Below are 14,421 nucleotides of genomic sequence, written 5' to 3'. Positions count from 1 at the left end.
GCTATGCTACCGAAATATCGTTCGATATTCTAATCGATTATTGCAAATGTAAAACACATGATTGCAAAACTTTCATCTCTAAATAAATGAAAATATATTGTGCAAAAATGATTTAAATAATTAAACGCGGTGCTTCTACGTAAACAATATTAATAAACAAATATGTTTCGCAGACTAAGTAAACTGACGATATGCGATCATCTAACAACACAGATAATACCTGCACAAATCAATTTGATACGAGTAAGAATCTTTCGATTTGTTATGCAACTATTTGTTATTATGAATAGTGGCAATCAACTCTTATTAATGAAAATTGTATTTGTAGTGTTCGGCAAGTGCGCGTCCAACTGACAACTGCAAATCTGCTGTACCATTAGAAGCTCTGTCCGTCGCAGTTCCCGCCCACATACTTAATAATGAGCAACAACCTCAGGCGATACGAAATCCGACAAAATCGCTTGAGTTTCTGCCATGGATGCCAAGTCCCTACACTTCAAATGCTAGCGGACCGCTCAGTCAATACAAAAAGCTGTCTAAGTTTCGGCTGACATGTAAGTGAAGAAGTTGAAATATATGTTGAATTATTTAACTCATAGCATCTATTCGCAGCCTTGGTGGTGATCACAACAATGGGCGGTTACGCTTTGGCGCCGGCTGCATTTGATTTAGCCACGTTTGCAATGTGTTCACTGGGCACAGGATTGGTTTCAGCTGCAGCGAATTCCATAAATCAATACCACGAAGTTCCCTTCGATTCACAGATGTCACGTACGAAAAACCGGGTGCTGGTAACTGGACAAATTACGCCACTAAAAGCAGTTGGCTTTGCTGTCGTCTCAGCGACTACAGGATTGAGCATGTTATATTTTGGTGTTAATGGATTAACAGCTGCTTTGGGTGCCGGCAATCTCTTCCTCTACACCTCCGTTTACACGCCTATGAAACGAATGAGCATCGCCAACACCTGGGTGGGCTCCATTGTGGGCGCCATACCACCGCTAATGGGCTGGGCCGGTTGTGCTGGCTCTCTAGATGCTGGTGCTATGATTCTTGCGGGGATTCTGTATGCCTGGCAATTTCCTCACTTCAATGCGTTGTCGTGGAACCTGCGACCGGATTATTCGCGTGCTGGTTACCGCATGATGGCAGTCACAAACCCAGGATTATGTCGTCGTACCGCGTTGCGGTATTCAGTCGCCATTGGTGCTCTTTCGATTTTGGCTCCTGTTGCAGATGTAACCAACTATTGGTTTGCTCTGGAGACACTGCCCTTAAACGCATACTTTTGTTATCTAGGTAAGTGCAATTCAATCATCAAAGATAGTTTGAACTACACGTTATTAGAAATAGATGCACAGTTAGCTGCTGCAGTTATAGTTATAAAGATTATAATTTGATTTTAAACCATTATGCGGTTAATTCCTCAACAAAAATTTACATTTAAATAATTTAATTTTAATTACATTACATTTTTTTTTATGTAAATTAACTCAATTTATAATGTTTACAGCTTACAAATTTCATCAGAAATCGGACAGTGGAAGTTCTCGCAAATTGTTTAGATTTTCTTTAATTCATTTACCTGCGCTGATGCTATTGTTTTTGGCCAACAAAAAACACTGGTACTTCAAAGATGATACGGAAACAAACGACGAAACTGTTAAGTCGGATAAATCGCTGATATCGGCTTTACCCAAGTCTACGCCCAGTGGGTTAGAGAAAGTATTACCGGTCGCTGTAACGGAAGGTTCGAGGTGATGATGTTCTTCCAGTCAACTGGTAGCAAAATTTGTAAGGATTGTATCGTATTCCTAATAGTGCAAAAATACGTGTTTGTAAAATGAATAAAGAGATTTAACTATTTTCAAGTGAGTTGTGCCTTAGATCAATAATATGGATAACTATTTAATAATGAGTAAGTCAAGTCCTGTACAAATATTCTGAACTTTTTCAAATTTAAGATCTTTTTCACAATTATATATAATTTGAAACTCAAGTTGATAATTGAAAAATTGGTGTCATATAAGTCAGCAACTTAATCTACTATTACTGATATTAATGTATATTATAATTTTAATTTTAGCTAATATCGAATATATATGGACAAGTGAAATGGCCTTGACAAATCGAATATGTAATCAAATACAATGCTGGGAATACCGCACATGCAAATTTTAACTCGATATCGCGCTTATCGATACTTTATATTCGATATTTTTCACATCTACATATTTTCTCGTGTCCTCTTTGTGCATTATCAGTCTGTCTGCTTCGTTATTCGTTTCGTTCGCAATAATTGTTGGTCGAAAACTTAGGAGGTACTTCATTTGGATTACTAATAACTCGAATAACTCTTTATCCATCTCGTTCGCGAGGGAATACGCTATTACCAGACAAACATACGCACAATAAGTATACATAATTGGTGAATTTAGTTAAATATATTTTAAGATTGAGACTTACGCACACATTGATACGTGTACTATATACTTCAATATGTATAAATGTGCACGTAAATATGTGTGCGTGCATGTGTGTTAGTCTGCATGATTGTATGTGTGTGTGCCTAACTTCGTTTTTCTCTTTTGATTCATTGAAACATATGTACATACATCTACATATGAATATTATATACATGTGTGTGTATGTGATAAACACTTTTTTCGCCAATTTAATTTTTTTCCCCGTGTCTTGTCATTTATTATTCGTTGCGTTGAGTTAACAAGACTTGCCAACTTTCAATCCGTTCATTTATTGCTTCTCTTATTGCCTGCGGCAGGTAAATACTAGCAATATTTATACTATAATACACTGTATGTATGTATGTAAATATATACATATCTATGTGTATTACGTATTACATATGTACATCTTGCATATATTAATGTATGTACGTTTCCTTTCGCGATGAATGCGAAAAGTGTTTATTTCCATTTCCATCTTTGATTGCAAACATATTGTATGTACAGAAAATTATTAAATTATAGTACACATCGCATACTTGGTATGCGTGTGAAAGTGCCTATGTGTGTGAGTTTGTTGAATACGCTGAAACTGCATTCTATTTTTATTTTGTATCATTTTTTTTGTGTTCCACAATAACAACAAAATATTTCTTTTTGTTTAATGCTCCGTGCAAAAATAAATGTTATTTATCTAACAACTGTGTTTACTATATGAGTGTTCAATTATTAATTAATTATTTTTTTATTTTATATTATTTTTAATTTTATTTATCTCTACTACTATTTATTTATTATTATTTTATATCCATGTATTAAGTGTGCATGGTTTTTATGATCCAAGTTTCAACCTTGTTTTAAAAAGCAGGCAATAATTTTTAATTTATTTTATTTTTTATAATGATAATATTTATGTATAAAAGAGAGTGATATTATAATACAATACAATACAATAGAGTTGTAATGTTGTGTGCAATATATTTTAGAATTTCCAGTCTAAGGATAATGTGTAGTGTTATATGAAGGAATCGCATTGTGTGTTTGGGTGTTTTTGGGGGTGGTTTTCCTTGTCTATTCTGCCAGCCACTATTATTGGGAAATGTATTTTTCATAGCATACGTCAGTTTTTCTTATTGGCAACTGCCCACAAATCCCTTCTTAAAGCAGTGCGAGCAAATGAAAAGCCCGCTACAACTGTTTGTAGATCAGAAAAAAAGGATTAGTTTATTTTTAAAAGAGCTTAAGCATATTTTTATAAATATTCTGATCATTTTGAGAGGGAGTATTATATAGAACAGAGATTACGGTCAAAGCGTGGAGGAGTCTTAATTATTTGAGCCTTAAAAATATAGTTGTTTGATAATAGTGCTTATAAAGTACAGTGTGATAAAGAGCACAATTCTATGAATGGACACGTATTCCCCTGCATAGACTCTAAATACAAAAACATACTTTACATATGAGTAGTATCTGCATGAAATTGAAATCATTTCAAGTTAAGTCTTTATTGTGACTCATAGTGATTCATTCAGTCGATCCAGATATAATAATTTATTAGTTTATAAACATAAAGAAAACATCTTTATATCTATCAGATTCTCGTTTATTTTTGGAAGATATCTAATAACAATGTGATTGTATAAATATTTATATTGATTTCCCATTAAATTTAATTTGTTAAATTCAATTGAAAGATTATAGATTGCATTTATAGCATATTTAGTAAGTTCAGTAGCTTTTGTTTAATATTAACTTATCTACTATTATAAAATACACATTTCAAATAAAAATTCTAGGTTCACGCACACGATTGAATACATAATATTCGAAGGATAGTTCTAAATAAACACATTGCTTTAAATGTCTCATATTTACATATATATATATATACATATATATAACAAATCAATCTCTATATATTTTTTGCAGCGATTATACAGCTTAAACAAAACTTTAACAACCGATTACTAACTAGTATAAAGTGCATTACCTTTCATCAAGTGTGAATAATGAACGGTCTGGCTAACAACAATGATGACTCTGTCGAGTGTCCTTTGTGTATGGAACCGCTTGAGGTCGATGATCTAACGTTTTTTCCATGCACTTGCGGATATCAAGTGAGTTCCATTAATAATAACTCTTAAACACAAACGATCTTTAATTGCAATTGTGCTTACAGATTTGTCGATTCTGCTGGCACAGAATTCGTACGGACGAAAACAAACTGTGTCCAGCATGTCGGAAAGAGTATCCCGAAAATCCAGCTGACTTCAAGCCGCTAACGCAGGAAGAAGTAAATAATCTCTCTGCTTCTTCCAATGCAAACAATCTATATATATATATATACTCTTTGTTTATTTATTAGATGATCGCGTTCAAGTCGCAGAAGCGGCAAAGGGACCAACAGCGGAAGCAGAAAATCACGGAGAATCGCAAACATTTAGCCAATGTTCGTGTAGTGCAAAAGAATTTGGTATTTGTTGTGGGTCTGCCTCCACGATTGGCAGACGCGGATGTAAGTCGGATCACGAATGTTTTACTAACTATATTTTAAGATTTTCGCTTAGCTCTTGAACCTTATTACTGCATGTTTACATTAAATTAAATCATTTGTAATCTTCCCATCGATATCACACTTCTGACTCACTAACTACAACTCTTACGCAGTTAAATATGGTTTACAATTGAAGTAAATACTTTTTTTCTTATCTTACAGATACTGAAGAAGCACGAATACTTTGGAAAGTATGGAAAGATTCACAAAGTGGTTATAAACCCGAGTACAACGTACGCTGGAGTGCAGGTGAGTTGTGATAACAGAGGTCATGTCTGAAAGGGCAATTGAATTGTATTCGAATCGATTCAAGGGTCCCTCGGCGTCGGCATATGTCACTTATGTGCATAATACGGATGCACTGCGGGCTATACAGAGTGTCAACAACATCATGATCGATGGGCGACTAATCAAGACCAGTTTGGGCACAACCAAGTACTGTAGCCACTTCATGAAGAACCAGCAGTGTCCCAAAGGCGACTGTATGTACTTGCATGAGCTGGGCGACTCAGAGGCCAGTTTCACCAAGGAGGTAGACAAGCTCTATTATTGCCAAAAATTTCCATTTGTTTTAAATGAGCAACGTGTTATTTAGGAAATGCATCAAGGGAAGCATCAGGAGTACGAGAAACGATTGCACGATCTATTGATTGCGACCTCGGGGGCGAATAGTGTGTCGGGCATCGGCGGATCAACAACGAATGGAACAACTACGACTGCGAGCGCTAGTGGAACAACAAAAGCAAATGGTGAATACACAGCACCCTCTTCAAAACATAAACAACAATTAAATATCTCTTTTGTTTCTATTTGTTATCTTTTGCAGCGGCAACAACAATGTCATCGTCGTCATCATCTTCAACATCGTCGGTTTCGATTGCAAATACGGCAAGCTCGGCAAATTCACAACAGAAGGAAGCGTGGCCCAGTTTATCAGTATCACCTGTTAACAGCAAGGAGACATTGGCAAGTGCCTGCAATGGAAGTGGCGCCAGCAGCGGCAAGAGCAAAAAGGAAAAGTTTCGCAACGAGAAAACCCGTCACGAGAAAAACAAATCGAAGAGCAAACAGAATGCAGCAACATTCACCAATTCGAATGCCTCATCAAACAAGGAGAACTTTATTCCAGAGTCGCGGGGAAATTCAAGTGCAAGTGCATCGGCATCTTCATCTGCCTCGACAGCTGCAGCACCTGTTGAAGACGCTGTGTTGCCTGTGGCAACCAAAGCTGAGGAGAACGCACCCCCAAGTAATCGTGGCAAAACGGAACGCAATCGGGCCAACAACCGTTCGACTGCGGCCAAGGAGTCTAAGGATGCAAAGGAGACCAATCAAACACAAAATACTAAACAATTGGAGCATTCCGAAGAAAGTTCAAACACAAACAAGGACACCAGCAACAGCACGCCCAAAGCTAATAGTGAGCTAGTAGGTAGCAAAGCGTTTCCATTGCCCAAGAGAGCATCACCCAATGCACATCGATCACACAGCTCGAGTAGCGAGGAAAACAGTGATGATCACATATCCGAGAGCAGTGCGAGCGGCAAGAGTTCACCTGGTGATTTTAAGGAGTCTCAGTCAAGTAGTTCAAATGTGGAGGGTCTTACTGAAATTCCGATCAACAACAGCAACAATAACAATAGCCCCATTGAAAGCGGTGTGTTTGTAAATACTGATGACGCCTTGTCGAGCACCGCAAATACAGATAACATTCAAATCACTGGCGATGCCAGTGAGAGCAGTAGGAACACAGATGAGGCAACGCGAACGCCACAAGAGGAAGCTGAAATACCCAATCCTGGTGAAAATGACTGTGAAAAGGAAGTTACAGGTACGTATAAATTCTCAGTAGTTTAGTACCAATGACAATGGCATATAAAATATTCTTCTGTCTATTGCAGATGCGCTCTCTAAGCTGAACATGTTCGATGACAGCAATAGCTTCTTCTCATCGTCACCCGCATTCCAGCAGTCGCTGTTGTTGAAGAACAAAGTCGAAGGGGATATGCGACCACCTCAAGTGACATCCTCCCATTTGCCTGATTTGCTTAATGGTAAATTCCATAAATACATAAATTGTATAAATAATTAATTGAATTATTCTTTACAATAGGCATTGATGGTTACCAGAAACCAACCAACACAAACGGTATGTAATTTTACTCAATTTAAAATGACCGATTTTAACCATATGATTTCTTTTTAAATTATGCAGAATGGGAGGAGGTCTTTAAGAATGTTATGATTCGCAACAACCGGCAAGTGGACGAGCAAGTGCTGCATCAACAACACCTGCAACTGCAGCAGCAGCATCATCATCAGCAGGTGCTTCAGCAACAGGAAGAATTCCTTCGCATACACGATCTGCACAAACGCAATAACATGGTCAACACTATGGGAATGGCTCATCCAAATGGCCCACATCCTGGTAAGTTTCTTAATTATAACAGTGAAACTTTCTCTAAATAATACCTTTATTTAATTGCAGATTTCCCTAACCATTTCCATGGCAACACAGTGGACGGCAGCAGACCGGCACATGGACCTGTACCACAGCAACATCTGTTGCAGCAACCTGATGAGAATCAGCTGAATGTAAATAATTTGTTTGGCGGCAACATGTCCAAGTTCTTTGACTTCCACAAAAGTCAACAGCAATTGCATCAACAGTACATTAATGGGCATTCGATGCTAAACAATGCTGATTCACATCGATTGGCTGTATTTCTGGAAAATAGCCGTGTTAATCCTTCACTCTTCGACAATGGTAAATATTGTTTGCCGTCTCTTAATCCAACTATATTAATACTATTTTATTAATAACAGGAATGTTGAATCAACAAGCCCAAGTACAAAAGCAGAGATTAATGGGAGCCTTTGATAAAATTGTAAGTTAACATTCGCTAGCATACATTCGCCATTAACTAGTTGAATATTAAATTAATTTTTTATTTTCGTAGACTCCAAATCAACAACAAAACACTCAATCACCACAAAATAGATTTTCACAAACCTCCTTGGTGGACGATGACCTAGGTAAGACGTAAAATTGCTTCAACAGATTTATTTAACTGATTCTACATTTTTTATTATTCAGGTTTCGATCCATTCACTGAAACCCAAAAGGGATTGGCAGAACTTATGGAAAACGAGGTCGTTCAACAAAATGTTAATATTGGCAATGTTGGACCAAAAATGCCACCACCACCACAACAACAGCAGCAACAACAACAGCAAACACAGGCGCAACATCACCAGTTACTTGATAACATGCAGCGTGCCCGGATGCCTCCTCCAGGCTTTAACCATATGAATGCCTTAGGATTTGACGGCGCCGCTCGCGTTCATTCGAGTAAAATTCTGCCTTTTATAAATATGCCGGGCAATGGACTTGGAAACAACAGTGCGCCGTTGGAGCAGCAGCAACATCCAATGCAAATGCCGACTAACTGGAATCCCCATTTGGCAGCTACGCTTCATCAACAGCAACAACAGCAGCAACAACAACAAGGACCGGGAATTGGCGATTCTCATTTGCTTCAGACACAACATCAACTTGTTCAGGCCGCAGCTGCTGCTGCTGCCGCTGCTGCTGCAAGCAACCACAACAAAGGCAAGCACTATTATATTTACTATTGCTAATTATCCACTCAAAATTATACAATCATCGTGTATAGTAATTGAAGTTAAGGTTATATATAATGTGTAAAAACTAAATATTGCTTTTACGGCCTTGCAAGATTTAAGATAATATTTGTGTAAGCTAAATATTAACTCTCTAAGCATATTGCTGTGGTATCGTATAAATGTTTAATTTTCATACTAATATACATTTAGATTTAAGCATACTCACCTCATCTCCTATTTGGCATCATTGTATTCATGAATTACAAAAACACATTCCTACAGACATAACATTGCATTTTAGTATACACACATCTCATTATTTACTACACGCTTTATCTAATCTAAAAATTTCATAATAGTTGAACAAGAGGAGAGTTTGTATAATGATGAAAAATGATTAGATTGCTAGAGTATTATCTATATTTATTTTTAAAAACATTTTGAATTGTTGTTGTACATATAAATAACTGGGAAACAAATATTGCCTTCGTTCAACAGGATATAGTAGTAGTGACTGGACGTCCATGGACCCGGCAATACTGTCTTTCCGTCAATTTTCATCGTTTCCACATCAAGCTCAAATGCCACTCCATCAACAACAGCAAGACCTATTTCTGCAACATTTAGCCCAAAATCAACAGCAGCAGCAGCAACAGCAACAAAACGGTCAAGGTGAGTGCTTAACACAACTTCAAAGCTAGACAAATTACTTAATTGACATTTATGTTTATGAACAGGGTTCAGCAATCAATCTCAACAAATGCTTCCTGGCATGAATATGCCGAATAATTTGATGAATGGACAGTCGTCATCTCAGACACAGGTCAATGCCAATGTACAGGGTATGCTGGAGTTCTTAAAAAACCGTCAATTTTTTTCAAATAATGTCTGAATATGATAGATTTGTTTACCTGTACTACTTATTAAATACTTATTACAATACATGCATATAGAAAAAATCGAATATACAAAATCGAAGAGCATTGTGTTTTGAATAAATAGTATAATATAAGAGTAGATCCGATTTGTATTTGATATACTATATATATATATTATGTTAAGGACACTAATTATTCCCTGAAATAAACCCTCCAAGAAAGGTGATCAAAAATGCTGCACAAAATCTGCTGACATTTGTGACGTTCAACTTTATTTTATTTATTAACTTTTAAATACGATTGTACAATTCGCATTGTTTCTTAAAGATACTAAATGTGATTTAAGCATAGATAGATATATAAATACTTTTTAGGATCCGCACGACATGCATGCATCCTTATTCTCCAGAGAACACACCATTTGTGCCATTTTGCGTTCGCGATCCGCTTCGGATTCAGTGCTAACGTTTAAGTCAACTGAGGAATGCTGATCCGTTGAGCCGTTCTGTCCATTAGCTGCGATGAGAGTGCTGCCGTTTTTGTTGACTGTGAATTGAATAGCATTGGCAGCTGGCTTTGTGCGGAGATAATACATTCCTGTCTTGAGGCCTGCCTTCCACGAGAAGAAATGAATGGATGTTAACTTGCCGTAGTTGGGTTCGGCAACGTGAATGTTGAATGATTGACTCTGGTCAATAAAAGCACCGCGATCAGCTGCCATCTTGATGGTTGACTTCACCGAGATTTCCCAGACGGTTTTGTAAAGATCCCGTACTTCCTGAGGAATGGATTCGATGTTTTGTATGGAGCCACGACTGGCAATGATTTGATTCTTCATGTCATCATCCCATAAATCCAGTTCGGTTAAATCCCGCAACAAATGATGATTTACCACATTGAACTCTCCGGACAAAACGCGCCTGGTGTAAATGTTTGAAGTATACGGCTCAAAGGACTCATTATTACCCATGATCTGGGCAGTAGATGCCGTGGGCATTGGAGCCACAAGCAGCGAGTTTCTAACGCCATGCTCTTTGATTTTCAATTTTAGAGCAGTCCAATCCCAAAGGTTTGTGGGTGTCTTGTCCCACATATCGTACTGCAGAATTCCCTTGCTCACCGGACAACCAGCGTAGGTTTCATAGGGACCGTCCTTTTGAGCCAGCTCACAACTGGCCTCAAGGGCACCATAGTAGATGGTTTCGAAGATCTGCTGATTGAGCAATACGGCTTTGTCACTCTCATAGGGAAAACGCATCAGAATTAAGGCGTCGGCAAAGCCCTGAACGCCAATGCCAATGGGACGATGTCTTAAATTGGATTTCTTTGCCTCGGGCAGCGGATAGTAATTGATATCAATGATTTTGTTCAAATTTCTGGTGACAGTTTTAGTAACTTCCTTTAGTTTCTTGAAATCGAATGTTTTCTCCGAAGTCACAAACATATTCAAGGCTATCGATGCCAAATTGCAGACGGCAATCTCATCGGGTGCGGAATATTCAACAATTTCGGTGCAGAGGTTGCTGCATTTGATGGTGCCAACATTCTGCTGATTGCTCTTCCTGTTGCAAGAGTCTTTGAAGAGCATGTACGGAGTGCCAGTCTCAACTTGAGATTCAACAATGGCATACCAAAGAGTTTGTGCTTTAATCACACGATTTGCGCGACCCTCGCTCTCGTACTTTGTATACAGCTTCTCAAAGTCATCCCCCCAAACGTCTTCCAAGCCGGGACACTTGTGAGGACACAACAGCGACCAATCCTCATTGGCCTCCACACGCTTCATAAACAGATCGGGTATCCACAAGGCGTAGAAGAGATCACGAGCTCTGTGCTCTTCCTTGCCCGTGTTCTTTTTGAGGTCCAAGAACTCAAAGACATCGGAATGCCAAGGTTCCAGGTAAATGGCAAAAGCGCCTGGCCGCTTGCCGCCACCTTGATCGACATAACGAGCCACATTATTAAACACTCTGAGCATGGGCACCAAACCATTTGAAGTGCCATTAGTGCCACAGATCGATGTGCCCTTGGCACGAATACAATGCACATTGAGTCCGATGCCACCAGCGGATTTGGAGATCATTGCACACTGCTCGACGGACTTGAAAATGCCTTCGATGGAATCGGAAACCATTGTTAGAAGGAAACACGATGACATCTGGGGACGATTGGTGGCAGCAGCAAATAACGTTGGCGATGCATGCGTAAAATAGCGTTCCGATAACAGATTGTAAGTCTCGACAGCGGAATCGATGTCTTCGCCATGGATTCCAATCGCCACTCTCATCAGCATGTGCTGCGGACGTTCGGCGATTTTGCCATTGATCTTTAGCAAATACGAACGCTCGAGGGTCTTGAATCCAAAATAGTTGTAGCCAAAATCACGATCATAGATGATCGCTGAGTTCAGGCGATCTGAGTTTTTCTTAACGACATTGTAGTGAAAGTCTGACACCATCGGAGCTGCCTCTTTGGTCTCCTTATTAATATTCTTGTGGAGATCCTCGAACACATCTGCAAATATAAAGTCAGAACAAAATTATTAAATATAAAACAATGTTTGATAAAATAAATATGAAGTGATAAATTCTAAGATTCAAATTAATTTAAAACCACGTTTTCATATATTGTTCGTCTTGATTTTTCGTTTACTGCAGAGTTTATTATAAGACATCTGTGATGAAACTTACCTGAAAACACTTTCTTAGTTTCCTTGTGCAGATTGGAAACCGCAATTCTGGCTGCCAATTGAGCATAGTCGGCATGATGCGTTGTTAAGCTGGCTGCGATCTCAGCAGCTAAATTATCCAGTTCTTGGGTTGTCACACCACAATAAAGGCCATTTATAACTTTCAAGGTGATGGATACCTGAGGTACACAATTTAATTTATGTAGAACTTTTAGTATACAAATTTATTTATATCTCAAGTGATTACTTCAAACGGCATGTAGAAAAACATAAGTAAATATTTAAACGCTAAAAGGCAACAAAGAAATCATTAAAGCAACAGCCTCTAAAATTATTATTTTCATTTCAAATCAAAATGTATATCGAATAGAAAAGTATTTGATATACATATGTATCATGATAAATTTTCCTTTTAAATTTGCATATATTTATAAATACATACAATTTGCAAACATCTATCGCTTTACTAAAGCAACAATTTTTTTATTTCACCACTGCGCAATTCCCAGAACTAGATGAAAATTGTTTAATACTTCTTTTAGTTCTACACAAAACACCTGCATTTGTATTAGTGAGAGCACAAAATATGTCAGCATTCTTTGTGTCAAATATGCTAAACTAACCAATATATTTGTTAATGGCAGATGTTTTATGTTTTCAGCGCACTATTCAGAAAAAAGTTCGACTCATTGTGCCATATGTATGTAGATATGAAAATTGCACACACACAAATCATTTTCCCATTGGAAAATATTCTTTTTATCTTCATGTGCTTATATCGAAATGTATAGAAAATTAACAAATACTTACAGGATCCACAAAGTCCATATTCAAATTGTAACATAGCTTCTGAATTCTGGATGTAATTTTATCAAAATGAACTTCCTCTTGCCGACCATCTGTATATAAGAATTTTTGGCATTACAACGACTAAATGCTATTGCTGCAACATACCTCGTTTAATAACATATAATTTAGTCGACTTCATTGTCTTAGACCTGTTCATATTTATTGCAAATTCACAGACAATTACAAAACTTAATTCACAAATAGCAATGCGCCGGTCGATTGCACGAAAATTGCGCCAAAATGCAATGCCGCAATTTCACATGGTTCGATTAATGTCTCGATAACAGTTTAACATGCAGCCGTGTGCTCGATCACTTTAGTTAGGCAAGTTAGCGTCGAGACTTATTTGTTTTAAGATAAAGGCAATATGAAAAAGTCTTTATAAATAACCTGTAGAAAAATTAAATTATATTATAATTAATTAATAGTTGATATAATGTAGTTATTTAAAAAAATATCGAAAGGAAAACTTTAAAAAGTGTAATAATTTGTTAATAATAATATATATGTACATAAAATTTAATTTAGTTGTAAAGTAAGAAGCGCCTCACAATTTTATATATTAAAAGTTTTGGCCTTATTCAAATCAAAAAAGTTCAATTCTGATGTACATATAACACAAATTAAAGGGTATACGAAGTTCGTTTAAATATTTGTCTAAACCAGCTTCAATTTAGACTTTATTTGGATTCTACAGATAGAAGTTAGGCTAAAGTTAGTTAAAGTTAGTTAGTAAGAAGTTAGTTAAAAATTGATTATTAATTAATTAATTAAATAAGTTGCTTGAACGATCTGTAGTAGTATCATGATTTTTTATTTGCTTTTGCTAAGATTACATTCTTTCTTACATACACATAAACGTATGTATAAGTAAATATATATGTGTGTAAATATATATGTAAGAATGTAAATATTTATGTACATATATGTAGGTATATGTATTAAAGACGCGGACCTTCTCAGTTTGTACACAACGTTGCATCCAAAGGGTAACATGGGTATAATAGACTAAGCCGAAAGCCGAAGATACTTTAATACATATTCATCTATATATCTTTTTCGGATTAACCTAACACATTCGGTATGTCAAAATAATATTAACATTAAACAAATTCAAAGTGTAAATTGAAAAAATATTTTATATTTCAGATGGAAATATTTAAAAATAATTTCCTGTTAGAATATTACAAGGTATAGAAAAGCCGACTACACTGCTTGCTATTGAATGAGCTACTTTTAAAGCAGTACAACACCATCCAATAATGCTGAGTTTTGATTGCTCGTGTCACAAGTTCACAAACTGCTTACATACTTATGCACGTTTGTATGCATGTATGTAAGTGTATGTAAATCTGGGCA

The 14,421-nt window shown here is 36.9% G+C and overlaps 3 protein-coding genes across 4 annotated transcripts; 2 read left to right on the top strand and 1 right to left on the bottom strand.

The window, feature by feature from the left end:
* The first annotated feature begins 48 nt into the window (after positions 1–48).
* Positions 49–1,866, top strand: LOC117564209 (protoheme IX farnesyltransferase, mitochondrial). The gene is made up of 4 exons (XM_034242892.2): positions 49–243; positions 329–554; positions 613–1,299; positions 1,514–1,866. The coding sequence occupies exons 1-4, from the start codon at positions 163–165 to the stop codon at positions 1,759–1,761; spliced, it is 1,242 nt and encodes a 413-aa protein (XP_034098783.1). The 5' UTR covers positions 49–162; the 3' UTR covers positions 1,762–1,866.
* Positions 1,867–2,225: 359 nt separating this feature from the next.
* On the top strand, positions 2,226–9,653 carry LOC117564205 (hybrid signal transduction histidine kinase L). 2 transcript variants are annotated; one of them, XM_034242885.2, is made up of 17 exons: positions 2,226–2,321; positions 4,395–4,582; positions 4,645–4,758; positions 4,831–4,980; positions 5,182–5,268; positions 5,333–5,551; positions 5,615–5,768; positions 5,846–6,850; positions 6,921–7,073; positions 7,133–7,168; positions 7,235–7,447; positions 7,508–7,786; positions 7,846–7,907; positions 7,980–8,055; positions 8,117–8,632; positions 9,145–9,318; positions 9,384–9,653. In XM_034242885.2, exons 2-17 carry the CDS (start codon positions 4,475–4,477, stop codon positions 9,536–9,538), a joined length of 3,501 nt encoding a protein of 1,166 aa, XP_034098776.1. In that variant the 5' UTR covers positions 2,226–2,321; positions 4,395–4,474; the 3' UTR covers positions 9,539–9,653. The 2 variants fall into 2 exon arrangements, with proteins under 2 accessions (XP_034098776.1, XP_034098777.1); XM_034242886.2 differs by lacking the exon at positions 2,226–2,321 and adding an exon at positions 2,335–2,415.
* Positions 9,654–9,776: 123 nt separating this feature from the next.
* On the bottom strand, positions 9,777–13,311 carry LOC117564206 (ribonucleoside-diphosphate reductase large subunit). Its single transcript, XM_034242887.2, has 4 exons — positions 13,168–13,311; positions 13,024–13,112; positions 12,215–12,392; positions 9,777–12,038 (listed from the first exon to the last, which is right to left on the bottom strand). Exons 1-4 carry the CDS (start codon positions 13,217–13,219, stop codon positions 9,895–9,897), a joined length of 2,463 nt encoding a protein of 820 aa, XP_034098778.1. The 5' UTR covers positions 13,220–13,311; the 3' UTR covers positions 9,777–9,894.
* Between the last annotated feature and the right edge of the window lie 1,110 nt (positions 13,312–14,421).

This window comes from Drosophila albomicans, chromosome 2L, assembly GCF_009650485.2.
Source record: "Drosophila albomicans strain 15112-1751.03 chromosome 2L, ASM965048v2, whole genome shotgun sequence".
Lineage (NCBI taxonomy): Eukaryota > Metazoa > Arthropoda > Insecta > Diptera > Drosophilidae > Drosophila > Drosophila albomicans.
The sequence above is the reverse complement of the archived record's forward strand: the minus strand, read 5'-3'. Positions and strand labels throughout refer to the sequence as shown.